Below are 16,327 nucleotides of genomic sequence, written 5' to 3'. Positions count from 1 at the left end.
ATAATTTAAATGTTATAAACAACTGAAACTGAGAATGTCACGTTGACTTGATTTTATTGCTACTGTATGTATAGCATTGATGTATTTTACTTTGAAAACCAGTCTCTCTTTGAAATTTCCAGTAGGAAATTAAATGACGTGAAAATTATGGTTGACTGAAAGACAACACAAGGTTTTAAAAGTGGTGAAGATGTAAAAAAAACAACTTGATTTTAATATCATTCTGACCCGAAATTTAAGATATAAAAGTCCGACGTGAACATGAATACCAAGAAAAGCAACTTCTCGCTGACAAGTTAGCCATATCAACTTAAAAGGTGATAATGAGTTCATAGGATATTGCATAAACAAAAAACACCAATACTTTTGATATCCTACGAAATTAGGGAACTGTTGGCTGGTCATGTGACACCTCCTACAGAGCCCTCTGAGCTGTCTGTCTCATCAGCAAACATAGCTAGTTGAGTTGAGCCAACAATAGGTTATTATTGGTCCTTTCAGGGGCCTTGGCAGTTGAGATTAGTCGACAAAAAGTGAGCGCCATGCGGCGACAACAATTAAGTTTAGACACCAAAACGACTATTTAAGTTTAGGGGGGAGAAAAATCATGATTTGGATTGAAACACCCCTGCAGAAAGAAAGTCTTTTGTTTTCCCCCAGGAAGCTAACTCCGCTTCCCAGCATGAAAGGGTTGTTTTATGACCCAACCATCCACCCCATAACCTCCGTACCCGGTCTACGGTGTTTTTATGCAGAAGCAGTCAACGTGGTGCATACAGCAATAAATACGTTGAATACATGCAACGTGTGCTATACTTTCCGTAGCTATTTGTACAAAGGGTTCATGAGAACAGCTTATTTCTGCTGAGGCCCAAAAAAAATGTTGCATCTTTGAAATGTTAGATAAAAATTTGATTAATTAAATTCAAGTAACGTAATTGTTTTGAATATTGGAAACTTTAATTTTCTATCTGAATTTGTAAAACCTAACAATAAATGTTAAAATAAATATAAAACATTTTTTTCATTTGTATCAGTTGAAAGTAACTGCTGGATAGCCTTAGATACTGATGAAGGTGACTTTGTCTTGGTTATGGGGGATCCCAGTCCTTCCACTGTGTACACACATGAAGTCACATGGTTTTTAAATCCAGTCTAAGCTGGCAGTGTTAAGAGCAGCAGAAGATGAAACCATAGGGGGGGGGGGGGGGGGGGTTGAGGTCAGCTTGATCTGTTGCACTGATAACAATAATTCTCTAATAAGGACATTTTGGTCAGAACAAATGTAGTAAATGAATGTTGGCGTGAACATTGGCGTGAGTGTTTTTTTGTATTTGTTGCATTTACTTTGCATATGTTGTGTCTAGAACACAAAAAGGACACCCTGGTGCACTTACTTATTCTTCTTCTGTTGTCCCTGTGTAAGACATCTACGGATATTAAGAGAGAAGATTTTCAAAGGTGAGACGTTGCTTCTGTGCTTGTACCATTCAATGTTAAACTTTGTTGTATTCCAGTTGACATCATTCAAACTGTATTGTCACAGGGGAGGGGAATACGACGGAACAGCAAGAGCTAAAGAGAGAGCGACTAAAGGGATTATCACGTATCAGTTCAAGAGAATGTCTCTCATCCCACGGCCAGCCGTCATCAAAGGAAGCTCAATGTTTCTCCACGGGGAAACATGATTAGCTGTTGGTGGTGACTGTTACTGTTTCTAACCAGGACGACTGCCTGCTCTACTTTACAGAGGACATCCATCTTCAGCTTTAAATTCTCATCAAGATTTCAAGAATTCAAGCTGCATGCCTGTTTTATGAAGCCATGATTAGAGATCGGACAGACAAGGCTTTTGGTGCCATTACGAAGAGTCACATGGAAATGGGCAGTGACTTTTCCACCACTGTAACTCATGGAAACTTTTGGGCTTGTCAAACTCTACGTATTTGTAGACGCGACACTGGCGGACTCATTCAATAAGGAAAACATTTTTTTATTTTTTTATTGAAACGTTTTGGTCACTTTTCAATTCAGAATGACTACCTCAGATCATGCATACAATCAAACCTTTCTTGACAAAATTGGTTTGTGGAGTTCATCTAAAGAAGATTAATTCGACAATGACGGTGGATCGGTAGCATGTGTGATGATCTCATGCCTCTCTTGTGACCTTTGTAACCCTTATTTGTTGAAAAACCCAGACCGAGATGGAAACCGATAAAGGTCAATAGCCTGGCAGGATTGAATCTACTGTCTGGTATGATGAGACAATGTATTGCAGTGGGCCGGTGGACATAAACTCTAGGTTTCCCTAGAAATCCCCTGGCACCGCACAATAATATAAAAGTGTTTGGGGGCGGGGGAGGGTTTAAATGGTGTTAATAACAGAGGAACAGAGTGAAGGTTCAAAGGTTCTGGAGAATGGAGGGTTCAGAGTTGTGGGACTGGGTAAGAGTCCGCCTAGTAATAATAGAGTGGCTATGGGTACACCTGCCATATCCATCACCAATGTTGAAAAAAATGCGGATGAGTGTGAGGTGTCAGGAGAGGATGATAGCAAGGTTCATGAAGTTGATTACACACAAAACTATTGGGAGGATGAGGACGATATCTACCAAGAGTTCGAGGAGTTGGACTTTGATGCCCTGCCAGATCGCTTGGACACGCAGAGCATTGCCTCGGACGATTCTTTCTATCCCCATGACGATTCCGTTGTGTCTCAAATTATGTACCAGCGATCGCCAAGCCCTGACAGCCCCGAACCTATTTCTTTCTTTAAGGCCTGCTGCAACAACAACACCATCATCGTCAAGATTATGATCAGGCAAGGAGTGACCGAAGAGGAAGTGAAAGAGACGGATCGCAACAGAAGAGTAGGTGTCTGGGTTCAACGCATTTAAATGAAAGGATTTTCAGGCACTTCTGGCTTTGTTTTTAGTGCTGACTTGAAACCAGCAAAGTCTATGTCACAGGTATAGCTTTTATAGCTTTTTGAACATTGATTATTGTGGTAGCATCAGTATTATGTGTCCTCTTTTCTTGTGAATGTACAGCACCAGTGCTACAACATGGCCAGTAATGTTGATCATGGTGTAAGCCACCCACTGACCCTCAAAAGAGTGAGATTATTTTTTTAGACAATTTTTTAGAGGCCATGGTACCTACTGTTAATAGTCACACAAGACCTGCTGTTTAGAGGAGAGAGTTGTTGTAGCACCTGGCGATATCCTGTTACTCAAAATTGCATGTGTTATTATTTAAAAAGGGAGAATGCAGTTAATTAACATGAGCAATTGAGTCCATCATGTACATGTGCCAGATTTAGCCATTCAGGCTCATTTTCATCTGCAGTCCCTGGCAGATTAATGTCATTAAAAGAAAACATACAAAAGCACAGACAAAGATATCATCAAATCATAATGAATGTGTTGTTACTTCACGTGGGGGCAATGTTGATTGGCCACTTGGTCCACAGCTTACAAGTATCAAGCAGAACTCACAAACCGTTGAGATTTAGATTAGATTAGATTAGATTATACTTTATTCATCCCACAGCGGGGAAATGTCCTTGTTACAGCAAGGAACTTTCCCCGAGATTTGTGATTGTGAGTTCAGTAAACAAAACATTTTTTTTTTTTTGAAATTGTCAGTGTTCATGATACATACAGTACACCTATAATCCACCACTTTAAGGCCCATTACTAAGATGTGTTGTGGTATGCAACACAAATCATGTTGTCCCTGGGTGAACTTGGCTGTTCCTTTCACTGGCAGTTACATCAGGTTTTGCAGTCAGGCCAGCTGAGCCTGGGGCAGCTCCCGTATGTAGCTAATGTCAAGTCATTTTGCTTACAATTAGTAATACACATTCTGTCTTATTTGTCTCTCTAAAGAGAAAGCTTGGAAATGATTTCCTTCAATTCATGCCATTGTTTTATGATCATAATTATCCTCTTGCTCTGTGTTGAAACTAAGTTCTTGCAATATCCCATAAAGATTGAATTGGTCACCCAGCTGTAACTTTTGAAGTGCTTTATCACCCCAAAGTGGGTAGTGCAGAAGGCATAATTAATTGCTTGTCATTCCTCATTTGGGAAGACAGTGAAAGGCACTACAGTCGGAGCTACAACAAAAGGCAGCTAAATTGGTGGGATGGAATGAGAATGTGGATAATGAAACGTTTTGTTTCACAACTGCAGAAAGAAAAGGCCAACTTTTGATTTGGTTACTGATACAAACCGGCAGAGAGACCTTTCTGCAGGCCTTTGATTTACTTGCCCCAGTTACATCTGATACGAACATGTGATCTGTGTCTAGACACATCAGCTGGATGGTGACATCCAATCCACGCACCACCCCCGCATGTGGTCTGTCTCATCTGATCACAACTTGATCACAATGCCTTCTGTGTGGATATTCACTTTGAATAAACATATTTTTCATTATCCAAATAGGTTATTCACATACAGACCGCATGTTAAAGCTGGTTGTAAATAAGGTCAGAGTTGAAATAGAGGGATGCTACAGGAGTGTTCCCGTAAGTGGGTTGAAAATGCAATCCATGTCCCCTTTGTTAATGTGTGTTTTGTGGAAAAATTTGATAGTAACACCAACTCTGATTGAACAGCTGTGGCCCTTTTTAAATAAGAGCAAATCAGCAACTACAAATTAGGACAAACAGGTGCTTGGCAAGTGACCACTCCAGTTGAAAACCCATAATTAGCCTGTCTAATACAGACTCACTCTCTGTCTTTAACTGTGCTTGTAGTCACCATAACTGATAAGTGTTATTTCTTTTTATGAGAATCAATGCAATGGTTTTCTCCTGTGAGGAAATATGGCTATGACTAAGCTTCCCCATAGCTGCGAGAAACAATTTTACTTTAAAAGAGTGAGAAAGAAACTCAAGCACTCTTGTTTTTGTGTTTCAGTCTGGTCTGATTATGGCGTGCTACCATGGCTACGTGGAAGTGGTCATCGCCCTCTCTCAGTGCCCGTGTCTCGATGTCAACTGGCAGGACAACGAGGGCAACACCGCTCTTATTATTGCAGCACAAGCAGGTAAACATACCTTTTCAATAAAAGGATTGTTAGTGCTAGTGTTTCTTAAAAAGTTCCTTCGCAGTACGGGTCTACCTCATTATGTTCAAGTCAAATTGTTTTCAATGCACCAATATGCCTAGTATTTAATTAGGTTAGCTTACAGCCTTAACTGTTTTCATGCAGAATATGAACAGGCTTCCAGTCGTGCTGTCTTGTAATTTAATTTTGTATTAGTAGGCAATTACAAAAAGTGTCAAGACTGATGGACTAATGGACACACTAATGGACTAGTGGTCAGACAATTGTGCAGGCTGTAAAGTTTAGCTAACAACACTTTACACAACATCTATTTCACTATACGGTATTCCAGTAGTTACCTTGGTGAGTACAATGTTATCATAACTGATAGAACCAATGGCTGTAGCCACAAAAATAAAACCCAAGTTGTGACAAAGTGTTGTATTCTTTTAATCGAAATAATCATAGAAAAAAACTGAAGGGAAATTGAATGTGCAATGATCCTGTAATTGACAGTTAACAGAATCAGAATCAGCTTTATTCGCCAGGTATGAGTACACATACGAGGATTTTTTCTTAGGAGCATTGTTGCTCATACTCATTACACACAAAACAACCAAAACAAAAAATATACACACTAATATATACACACAATAAATACATACTCTTAACAGAACAATATAGAGCCATGAGTGAAAAAAGAGTTCAATAAAAATTATTTAAATATGGAGCATAGTGCAAGGATACTGGGATAAATGGTATTATTAGTATTATTATTGATATGATATGACAGGAATCCATAGAAAGATTCTGTAGAGATAATAGAGAGCATATTGAGTTTGTGATCCCTATCTTTCTCCTCCATTTACAACAATGTTAAACAGTTTAATTGTTAGTGTTTCTCATTAAAATCTAATACTAAAATACTCTTGCTATGACTGTTCAGACACAGTTTACATGACCAAACATCAAATATTATCACTTCAAATATACACACACATAACTTCCAGGATGTCACAATTGCTGCATTCATCAACCCATTAATATCCTTTTTACCTTTACCTAAGAATCTACTGTATGTCTCCTGAGACAGGTTACCTTGCATGCTATGTTACTCCCTCCAACTACTTTTGATACATACTTTACAGTGGTAGAGATTTTTGTTGCAGAGAACTGAGTTTTAAAATTGGTAAAGTAAAGCACAGATTTTATTATGAGGTCTGGTGCTTCCAGTTGCAAGAATCATATCATATCATATATTATGGTATTTGCTGTCATTAGAGTGTACCAACATAAGTCATTTCATAGTGATGCAGCCACATTTACCCCGGCCATCTCATCTGCTAACGATGATGAACGGCTCTCTGTGTCCTGTGATGAATAGCTGCAGACTACTCTTCGTTTTCTGCTTCGTTAAAAGAAGTATTGATCCCCTTTCATGACAAAGTACTCTGCAACACCTCAGGGGAACAGCTGACCGAGACTGTGAGTCCACACTGCAGCACAGTGGTCAAATACATGAGAAGAAAAACTCTCCCTAAAACCCTTATCTAAAGGCCATGTCCTCTGAGGTGAATTCTCAGTGTTAACCCTCCCCCTCACCCTTCCATTCAACTATGCATTCGCTTCTAGCTGGAGCGCTTTAATGGGTTTATGTTGCGTAAACTCTGCGTTGAGCTCACTTCAAGGAATTTCAGAAGATCAGCTGTTTCATTAGTCTGGATTTAGACTGGATTTACTCAATTAGGAAGGTTGTGATGTTTAAGAAGCTGATGTGAAGCTGAAGCTGAATGGTTACATCTGTAGTTTGACTTCAAATCCCATCAGCAACATTGACTACGGTTTTTTGCCCTTATTCCAGAAAAAAAAGAGATATTCCAACTAAGCTGTTTACATGCCTAATTAGAAAATATTCCACTAATATTCCCGTTTACATGTAGCCAAGCAAAATATGATTTTCCGTCTCCCCCATGAGGAATTTCAAGTAATGACAACAATTCTTCCTGTGCGCCCACATGACACAAGCCTTCCGTGATCACGCACCACCCCCACCCCTCCTCCACACAGTTGCTAGTAGCCAAGGAGGACACTTAATGGACTCTTCAGAAGAGGTAATTATCTGTACTTGAGTTTCTGCGCACGAAAGTCACCGGACGACACCAATTTCCAAACATAGCCACACTGACAAATACAGAGAGAGTTGTGTGGAGCTGAAAGCCTTAATTAACCTTGTATCAACTCATCAGGCTTAAATGTAATGGACGTTCAATATTATAAAAAAGATAAGCACTAAAGCTTTAAAACTAGCTGTGTTTCTCCTTTTTATCTGGTCTGCAGCCTTGCAAACTGTTGGCTGGTTGGTTTGCGTACAGTAACCGTAGCAACACACAGTGCTGACCATAAGCTGTACATAGGAAGAGGCCATAAACCTGGTGTAAACTGCAGTAAAAACCCTGATTGAGATGCATGTTTCGGGTGCGCTGTATAGAACATGTCCAAAGACTGCTTCTGAAACCTGAATAATATTGGAATATGCCACGTCTTAATCGCAAAATGCTATATTTGGAAAAAGACCTTATTTAAAAGATCCAAACGGAATATGCTGTTTACGTGACCTGAGTCATATTCGGAATATTGTCATGTTTGGAATAATGGTGGAATATTGGTGTGCATGTAAACCTAGTCAGTCAAGTGCTTGTGCAATCCCCAGAGTGGCTGACAAAACTGTTGACCTTTTCCAGAAAGGAGAGACAACGTTACTAAATAAATGAAAGCAAGTTGTTTACATATTTACATGTACAGAGTTCATATCTATCAACAGAAAAGTGAAAGTAATTGATAATATGAACACCTGTTTGATTGATATTACCTTGATTGCACACAAAAACATAATTTAAGAAAATAAATCAAAACAGATATCTGGTTTCACAAATGAGCTCTTCGTGTGTCTTCAATGGTTGTGTCTTGCGGGAAACAAAAAACTAACTTTCAAATATATTCATGCTTTAGATTACTAGTTTATGCTGAATTTGTGCAGTATGTTCACCATGTCACCATCTTGCTTGCTATTAGCTAATTAGCACGCTTCTTATCACACTAATATGTAGATGTATATGTAATATGTATTTAATGGCCATCCAAAGAATAGTTTTTGAGATATTTCCGGTGACCAAAATTGTGGATTGACCAATTATGTGCAACATTGTCCTAAAAATGTAGGGTTAAAAATGTACTCTTGAAACCGGTCAGTCTCACAGTCTTCTTTGTACAGGAGGGAATTGTTGGGTATCAGTTGGGCTAGAGATTTGATTATTGGCAAATTATCAGAGATGATTGATGTTTTCTCAAAAATAATAAAGTTATGAATATGGGTATTTATAAGTTTAAAACATTGACAAAATAAAAAAAGGGGGGGGCCCACCCCCGGGGGGAAAACCCAGGGAACCAATATTAAATAAAAAACCAGTTAATCCTTATTTACCTTAGAAAAACCATTGCTACCGGGGTTTTGTGGGGTCAAAGGAGACTTTATAGAAAACAGATAAAAGCAACAGGTAAAAGGCTTAACCCTTTTGTAATAGTTTAAAGTGTTGACTGCTAATTACTAACAACCTAATCCTGTCAGGTGGTCGCAGAGGTCGCACCCCCTCGGTGAGTAATAGCGGTAGGGTTTACTGGTTTACTGTCAAATGTAGAGAGTCAGGGATTTCAAAAAAAGTAGATGCGAAAAGGGTTTTTGTCTAGGGAACAAATAATACTAACCCGTACACATGAAAAAAGCACGACCCCAAAATGAAGGTAGCTTTTGGGGTTGAAAGGAAAAAAATAATTTTTAAAATTAAAAATTTTTTAAAAAAAAAAGTTTAGTTTTTTTTCAAAAAAAATATTAAAAGGCAAATATGGATTATTTGCCAAATAGCAATAAAACAGGTATCAAGCTCCAAAGGGTTTTTTTTTTTTTTCTATTTTTTTTGTCGCTTGATCGCGCTCCAGTCACCCTGGGAAATCCCAAGCTTTCCCCCTTCGATGTCCTTTCCTCTGTTTTTATGGTAACTCCCCCTTTTTTCTTTTCCCCCCCCATAACCTCCAGTCCGTTTCCCGTCTCCCCTCAGCTGGTTCCTCTCGGTCCCCCTCTACGGGAAATGTCAAACCAGTCTCGTTCAGTTTCCGCCCAGTGTTTCCCTGGCCCCCCTTTTCTCCCACCCCTTTACCCCCAGGTAAGCTTCCCCGCGCTGATCCCTTCCGGTGTTGGGTTTTAACTTCCCCCTTTCCTTTCAGCTAAATAACCCCTTTTTTTTGTTTTTGAGCCATGCGTTGGTCGTCTGTTCCCTTTGCGAACAAGGGACCAATATTTTAATGTGAAAAAAGTCTTAGGTGGGTTCCTTTAAAATACAGTCTAATTAAGGGATTTAAAATGTTTGGCATCTTGAAAGGAACAGACGAAGGGGTGACTTTGAGCACTGACTGTGTTCAACCAGCAATTATTACAGCACATACACAACATGTAACCACGAGCTTTGAGGCTCTCTGCAGCCTAAAGACTACAAAAATGGTCGGGGAATCGCTTGGCGATCCTAGTTAGTTCAGCAGGGTAGCAATTACAGTTTTAACCAAGCTACAGTTTTAACACAACATATCCACAAGTATTGCGATCAAATACTATCTTCACAGCAAAACAGATTGGACTCGGCGGTTCAATCAGATTAGTAACTCACGCGTGCTTCAAGTATTAATCAAAAATCCCTTTAATGTCATACCACAGTTGCAGCATCAGCAGTTATTGCATTAATAAACCCCCCTATTTCTCTGCCCAGAAACACTAGAAAGCCTTCTTACTTTGTGTGTTCAGTTCGTTTGTTTCTGTCTATAGATTGTCCACAGTAACAAAACTCCTTCCCAAAAGCAGCAGGAGAGAAGCTAGTCGCCTTTTGAGAAGAAAACGTTTCTGCTTCTCCTGCAGGTATGAAAACACCGGTGCGTGTTTTCAGAGGATCCAGGATGCTTGCAACACTGAAATTAAATCCTTTTTTTAACACAAGCTTGGGCGCTAACCTGTTTCAACCTTCGGTCAAGATGGACAGCTTTTGATTATTTATTTTTTTGGAGACCCCATGCTGTTTTTGGGGTCCCCTGATCTAATGGGAATCCAGGACCTCCTAGCGCTTTGGACACTTTATGCAGTAACACATGTGACTTGCTGGGTGCTGCTGCAAAATGGTCTTTTTCTCCTCTTGTCTGAGGAGACATGTGCTTCCCTTTGTGTCAGAGGTGCATCCGGGTTGGAAATTTACGCGTAGGCCGAAAATCTCTTTGTCTGTGACAACAAGTGAACAGAATTTCACTGTACCACAAGTTACACATGAACACCAACTCCACCAACAATATGTTTTCATAGAAACCAAAATAGTATGCGGTAGAAGTGAGATAAAAGATAGAAATGGGAAGTTTTAGTATTGATGAGTGTAGAAAAAAAGTAGTTGAAATGTAGAAAAAGCAAAGACAATAACGATAGATATGTCACAAGAAGCTTTACAAGTGCCAAACTGCAGAAACAAGTCAAACGTCTGTGTCTCCCTCTGGGCTGCAGGTCATGCGATCATCTTGAACTACCTGCTCAACTACTTCCCTGGGCTGGACATCGAGAGGAGGAACTGTCACGGTTTCACAGCTTTGATGAAGGCTGCCATGCAGGGCCGGGCTGAGTGTGTCAGGGCTCTCATGCTGGCTGGTAAAACACATTCCTTTAAATAATTAAGGTTAATGGACAGCTGCTCAAGAAAATCTTGCATCACAACCTTTATTCTTCTTACAAGCAATTGACAGCTATTAGATAGGTATCGGGTAGAAATCTCTAGAAATGTACTGTAGATTACAGTCCAGTTCAGACACAGATTCTCCCTTGTGTAACTTCTTGTGTTTCCAGGAGGTGATATTCAGGCACGGGACAACAGTCGCAATATGACACCCAGGGAGTGGGCTCTCTTCACTGGTCGATATGAGACAGCCAATCTGATGTGTCGGCTGATGTCAAAGCCCTGTGCTGAGCAGATCTGTGACTCCTTCTCCCTGGAGTGGCCCATGCTGGAGGTTAATACATTATACATGGCTACAGTCCTACTATTGAATGCACCACATAATACTTTCAATTAATAATAACTTTAAACCAGCAATTTTCAAAGTGGGGCCAGGGCACTCTGTCAAGGAGTCAGTTAAAGGTTTTCAGGTTGATTTTATTACTTATTTATTTTTGTACAAAAGTCTTTGTAGTTCACTGAGTAATAGCTACTACATTTTTAAAATCTAAAATAGTTCATAGATAGTCTACCGTAATCAGAATTTGTGCTTTATTAAGCCAATGCACACTGTGAACCTCTCCACGCTTGTCTTGATATGTGTGTGTGTGTGTGTGTGTGTTCTGAAATGCACTGTGAATGAACCATTTTCTCTTGATTTGCCTTTGATATTTTGTTTAGGTACAGCATTACTTGCAGCTAATTGGATAGGATTTTCTCCTGTGTTGTTCTAGAGTAGAAATGTAAAACAATTACAGGACTCTCTCTATCTAAGGGGTCCTTGGCTGAACAATCATAAAGAACATATGCTTTAAATTATAATGTTTGATCTTCTTGTGCAGGAGCTGGTGGCCCAGGCCCAGGAGCCAAAGTCTTGCTGGAGACGTTTGATCCACTCCCTTTCCTGCTGCCCTTATTGGTTTTACATCAACAACAAGGTTAACCCTGTGGATGATGGCGTTCTTCAGCACATGGTCCACATCACCACCAGTATCTCCAGTCCAGTCATTGCCACAGCTTGCCGCACTGTGTGTCCAGGCAGCCCTCCGTGCATCGGGAAGCGTCGTCAAGCTGTGCAGGAGATCCTGAGGAGGCAACGGGTATCTGAACTGAAGCGTCTGGGCCCAGACAGACTTAACAACTACAAGAAATTCTTCCAGAACTCGCGGATCCTCCTTCTCCCCAAGTCTATAGATCGGAGAGCCAGCCTGCAGCCTCAGTTGCTAAACGACATAGCCACAGTGGCCATGAGACGAGCGAGCCTCCTGCCTCTTCACATGCTGAGGAGAAGCAGCGTGCGACCAGGCATCGTAGTGCCCAAAGTTATGCTCTGCAAAGCCCCACCTCTGAACTTCACGCCAGAAAAACTTAAACGGAGCAAAAACAATAACCAGCTCCAGATCCCCAAGTGGAACTACAAGATGAAGAAAATAGAGAGGAGGCAGGAAGAGGAGAGGAAAAGACTGTTAACTCGGGTAAGGAGGAGATGAAGGGAATATGTGTCTTGTTGGAAAGCCCTGACAAAGCACAATGTCGTAGTCCATGACAAATCAACCAGGAGAATTGACTCTGTTAATGTAAATACACCTGCCAGTTGCCATTTTTGTTTTTGTTGAGATTGCTGACATTTTTGGATTTGTTGCCTTGTTTCTACTTGAATTCACAAGCTTTATTTGTGAAGCATATTTGTGGTGCAATGTGGGAGATGCTGAAGCTCAGTGATATAAATCAACATATAGTATAGTATTTGTAACTCCTGCTAGGATGCTAAGAATACACACTTTTTCATGTTGTCAGCTTACATGTCTGACAAATTCAGTGACACATGGCAAAAATTAAAAGAAGATTAAGTGTAAGGAACCTCTGCTTTAGACAAGCACATCTTCTGAAGCGTATGCTTAGGAAGATGTGCTTGTCTAAAGCAGAGGTTGTTAGCTTAAAACATTTGCTACCAAGCCGCAAAGGACGAAGCAGAAAGACAATTCAGTGAGAGAAAAAGGGGGGAAAAGGAACAGAGGAGAGGTAGAGATGACTAAGGGAAGGAAAGGGATTAAGTAAGAGCAAGACAAAGAACTCCAACAGGCTGAGAAGTCATGCCGACTTGGAAAGCATACAGGACACCAAATGTTGAACAAAGGGAATTTCGACAGGAGAATTTGAGGGAGAGGCATACAAAAAGGGGGTAAATGGGGCTTGAAAAGGTGACAGCCAGTCGGAGGGATTTCACAGGATGGAAGAGAAGAGCTCTGACACGGCCAAATGAAGATTGGTGGCAGACTGGTAGGCTACTACAGTAGATTGCCACAGGAAAAGATCAGTGAGCATGCTGGAGGAAGCCAAGAAGTACATAGTAAAACAGGTATTTGCGAGAAAGCAAAGAGCTTGTGAGCACTATTTGTCAGCTGATCTGAGGAGCCAGCTCACACAGGCTTTGTAAGGGCTTTGTGGAGAAGTGGAAAGGCAGAGCCAAAAATAAAACAGCTTAGAGTTAGACTGTGACTTGTGTGCTTCCAAAATAATCACATGCGATAGTCCATTGCTTGCATTACTGTGTGGTAGCCTACTGTAGGCATCTCCTGCTCTGTGAGTAATGGAGAGCCACCATGTACTCATCAGCTGCATGTCCATGTGCATTTGAATTTTGCATTCAAATGGCAGTTAATAATCCTACATGGTGTAGTGCCTTTATCACCCTCTAGTGGCAACCACCGGGAGTTGCAACAGGTTTTTACTCTTCTACTTTTGACTGTGTTGTTTCCTTCTTATCAGCCCTTTGAGATGACACACTGTGGTTCGAGGCTCTACCTAGCTACAGAAACATGAACTTGAATTAGCCGCAGTTAGCATAAGGCTAAAGTTATTTAGCAGGCTACCATCAGAACAATACAACTCCAGAGGCAGTGAGAGAGGAAGTCTAAACATGGCAGACAAGCTAGTATTTGTGCAAGGCTAAGTGCTAACAGACCACACATGTCCCCTGCACTTTTTCAGAACACACACACACACACGCACACACGCACACACACACACACACACACTTTTTACAGTCCGAGAAGTTAAGTTAGCTAGGAATCAATTATGGAATTGTTGAATTAATGTATTATTTCAAATGAGCAGTCAGTTCACCACTGTGCTTCTTCATTGAGCGCATTCATGAAGGTTTATTTTTATTTTTTTGAAATCATTTAATATGTTTGTAGTTAAATAGAAACAGCTGCCCCCACATGTAAAAGACAGTGTGTGTGTGTGTGTGTGTATATGTGTGTAGCATATAATTGATTTTCCTGAATAACTGGAGTATGATGAAATGTTTTGGAAATAACTTAACTAAAAAGATATGTATTCCGTATCTATTATAATGGAGCTTGGAATGTCTAGTTTGAACTTTGTAAGTGGAGCTGTACATTTTGAAATCTGGAGGTCAACAGGGATTAATGGAGTTACAGTTTTACTTTGCCTGTATTGTCAAAAGTATTATTTTTGCATACAAAAATGCATTTTACACCTCCCTTTACACATTTTGCTTCATTGCACCACCTTTATTGTTTTTGTGCAAATTTTCTTAATCAATGTGATGGCTTGAACTGTGCCAACATACCATCATATACTACCTTAAGTAAAAGTGTAAAATTTCTGCCTATGAAAACTTTTAATTGAAAGGCTTCTAGGCTCGAGTTTTATAATGAATGCATTTTTTGATATTTATATTGCTTTGAGAAGTAGGGCAGATATTAGGGCACTATAAGTGTAAATTGGATGCACTTTTTCACCTATTGGGTGAGTCAATACATTGATCAAGATAAGCACTTTTTCTGTATAAAATATATTTTTGTTACAACCATTCATTTCACAAAGTGGATATCTTTAAAACTATGAAAAAGTAAGGTTGTATTTGTTCCACGTAAAGCAGGTGTATCTGAAAAACTAAAGCCCTTTTGAAGATGTGTGCCTGTACTAACTGTGCCCTGAAACTTTGAAATGAAAATTCTGCCGCTGGAAGTTTAGCATAGTCGGCAGGAGACTGGCAAATTGATTTCCTGATCCTGATAAGGGACTCATAGCCACATGCTATCACCGTCCTACATCCCCCACATAAAGCACATCTAACATTTGTAAAATAGACAATTTGGCATACATTTTGTGGAGCTGACGGAGAGGTGACTGGAGATGTCCGCGCCTTCTTATCTATATTACAAAGGAAAACCATGCCAAATTCATTGAATTAAAACTGTTGATCGCCTACATATCACATCATCATTGGCATATGAGGAAATACTGTAATGTTTATAATGTTGGTACTTTCATTTGTCATTGATTGTGTTTAATTATATATCCAATGTATATATATGTAAATATACTGATGTATCTTTGACTATGGATATTAAAAGCTTAGCTACAACAAATGTCGTAACCCAATTGCATGCACATCTTCATCTCATTCAGGGAATCATATATATATATATATATATATATATATATATATATATATATATATATATATAGGCCTATGTACATACAATAATGTGCAAAAGTCGTCTATGTCATGTAATTCCAGACTTACACAAAGATGTTGGGATCAGGGCTCTGTGGGAGCCATAGTATGTGTTGTAGGAGCCCTTTTTCTTTTACTCTGAAGATGGTTATTTATGACTTTATGACTGGCTGTATGTTTGAGGTCTTTGGATGGATGGACGGATGGCTCAGACGGCTTTAATCTGATGGCTCTAATGGTACTGCATGATGGATAAGAATCTTGCTTGCATTTCTCAGCATTAAGGACCCAAATCCTCAACTTCATTTGCAGAAGTCCAACCCCAAACTTGCAAGGAACCTCTAGGTCGTGTCTAGATAACCCTCAATTTGCAAAAACCCGTGAAAACGGAGACTTAGTGCTCAACGACCTATCCTAAACTCAACCATTCAACAAATATTTCTTAAAAGATTTGCTCTGTACCATATACGTCTTTTGAAGTGCAAGTGTTATGAAAAATACTTTGTTTAAATACTTTATTTAAATACTCCTACCACTTCATGATGTAGTGGCAGTAGAAGAAAAAGAAATGTAAAAGCAGTAAAAACTTTGTTCATCATTGATCTGAAATGTGTGTTTTGGTAGGAAAACTGTACATAAAGTACATGGTGAACTTATAAAAAAATTAAAAAAAACAGGAAAGTTTGGAATCATCTCTCATATGAGCCATAAAATATTTAAACAGACCCTCAAACTATACACGGGAACAAGCTTTACAAAGTTGTAGTGGTAGTGATGGTGCAATTGATATGACACATGCCTTTGGTGTGAGAGATCTAGGTTCGAATCCCACTGGGATACTTAAACCAATGTGTACTTGAGCAAGACGCTTAACCCCTAGTTGCAATTGTAAGTCACTTTGGATAAAAGTGTCAGTTAAATACAGGGCTTTAATCAAAACCGAGTCCAAAAAGGTCTGAGTCAAGACCGAGTCCAGGACAGA

The 16,327-nt window shown here is 39.7% G+C and overlaps 1 protein-coding gene across 1 annotated transcript; it reads left to right on the top strand.

Moving 5' to 3' along the window:
- The first annotated feature begins 1,620 nt into the window (after positions 1–1,620).
- Positions 1,621–15,320, top strand: LOC116698652 (ankyrin repeat domain-containing protein 33B). Its single transcript, XM_032530694.1, has 5 exons — positions 1,621–2,873; positions 4,932–5,061; positions 10,649–10,789; positions 10,985–11,148; positions 11,696–15,320. Exons 1-5 carry the CDS (start codon positions 2,373–2,375, stop codon positions 12,341–12,343), a joined length of 1,584 nt encoding a protein of 527 aa, XP_032386585.1. The 5' UTR covers positions 1,621–2,372; the 3' UTR covers positions 12,344–15,320.
- Positions 15,321–16,327: the final 1,007 nt, after the last annotated feature.

Source organism: Etheostoma spectabile, chromosome 12 (genome assembly GCF_008692095.1).
Source record: "Etheostoma spectabile isolate EspeVRDwgs_2016 chromosome 12, UIUC_Espe_1.0, whole genome shotgun sequence".
In the NCBI taxonomy this organism is placed as follows: Eukaryota; Metazoa; Chordata; class Actinopteri; order Perciformes; family Percidae; genus Etheostoma; species Etheostoma spectabile.
This window is presented reverse-complemented; position numbering and strand designations above follow the sequence as displayed.

Bases quoted from the DNA above. Each gene is read 5' to 3' on its own strand.
- LOC116698652 (XM_032530694.1), top strand. From the start codon at position 2,373: ATGGTGTTAATAACAGAGGAACAGAGTGAAGGTTCAAAGGTTCTGGAG. The intron at 2,874-4,931 runs GTAGGTGTCTGG...TTTGTGTTTCAG, and splicing joins AGACGGATCGCAACAGAAGA to TCTGGTCTGATTATGGCGTG. The intron at 5,062-10,648 runs GTAAACATACCT...TCTGGGCTGCAG, and splicing joins TATTATTGCAGCACAAGCAG to GTCATGCGATCATCTTGAAC.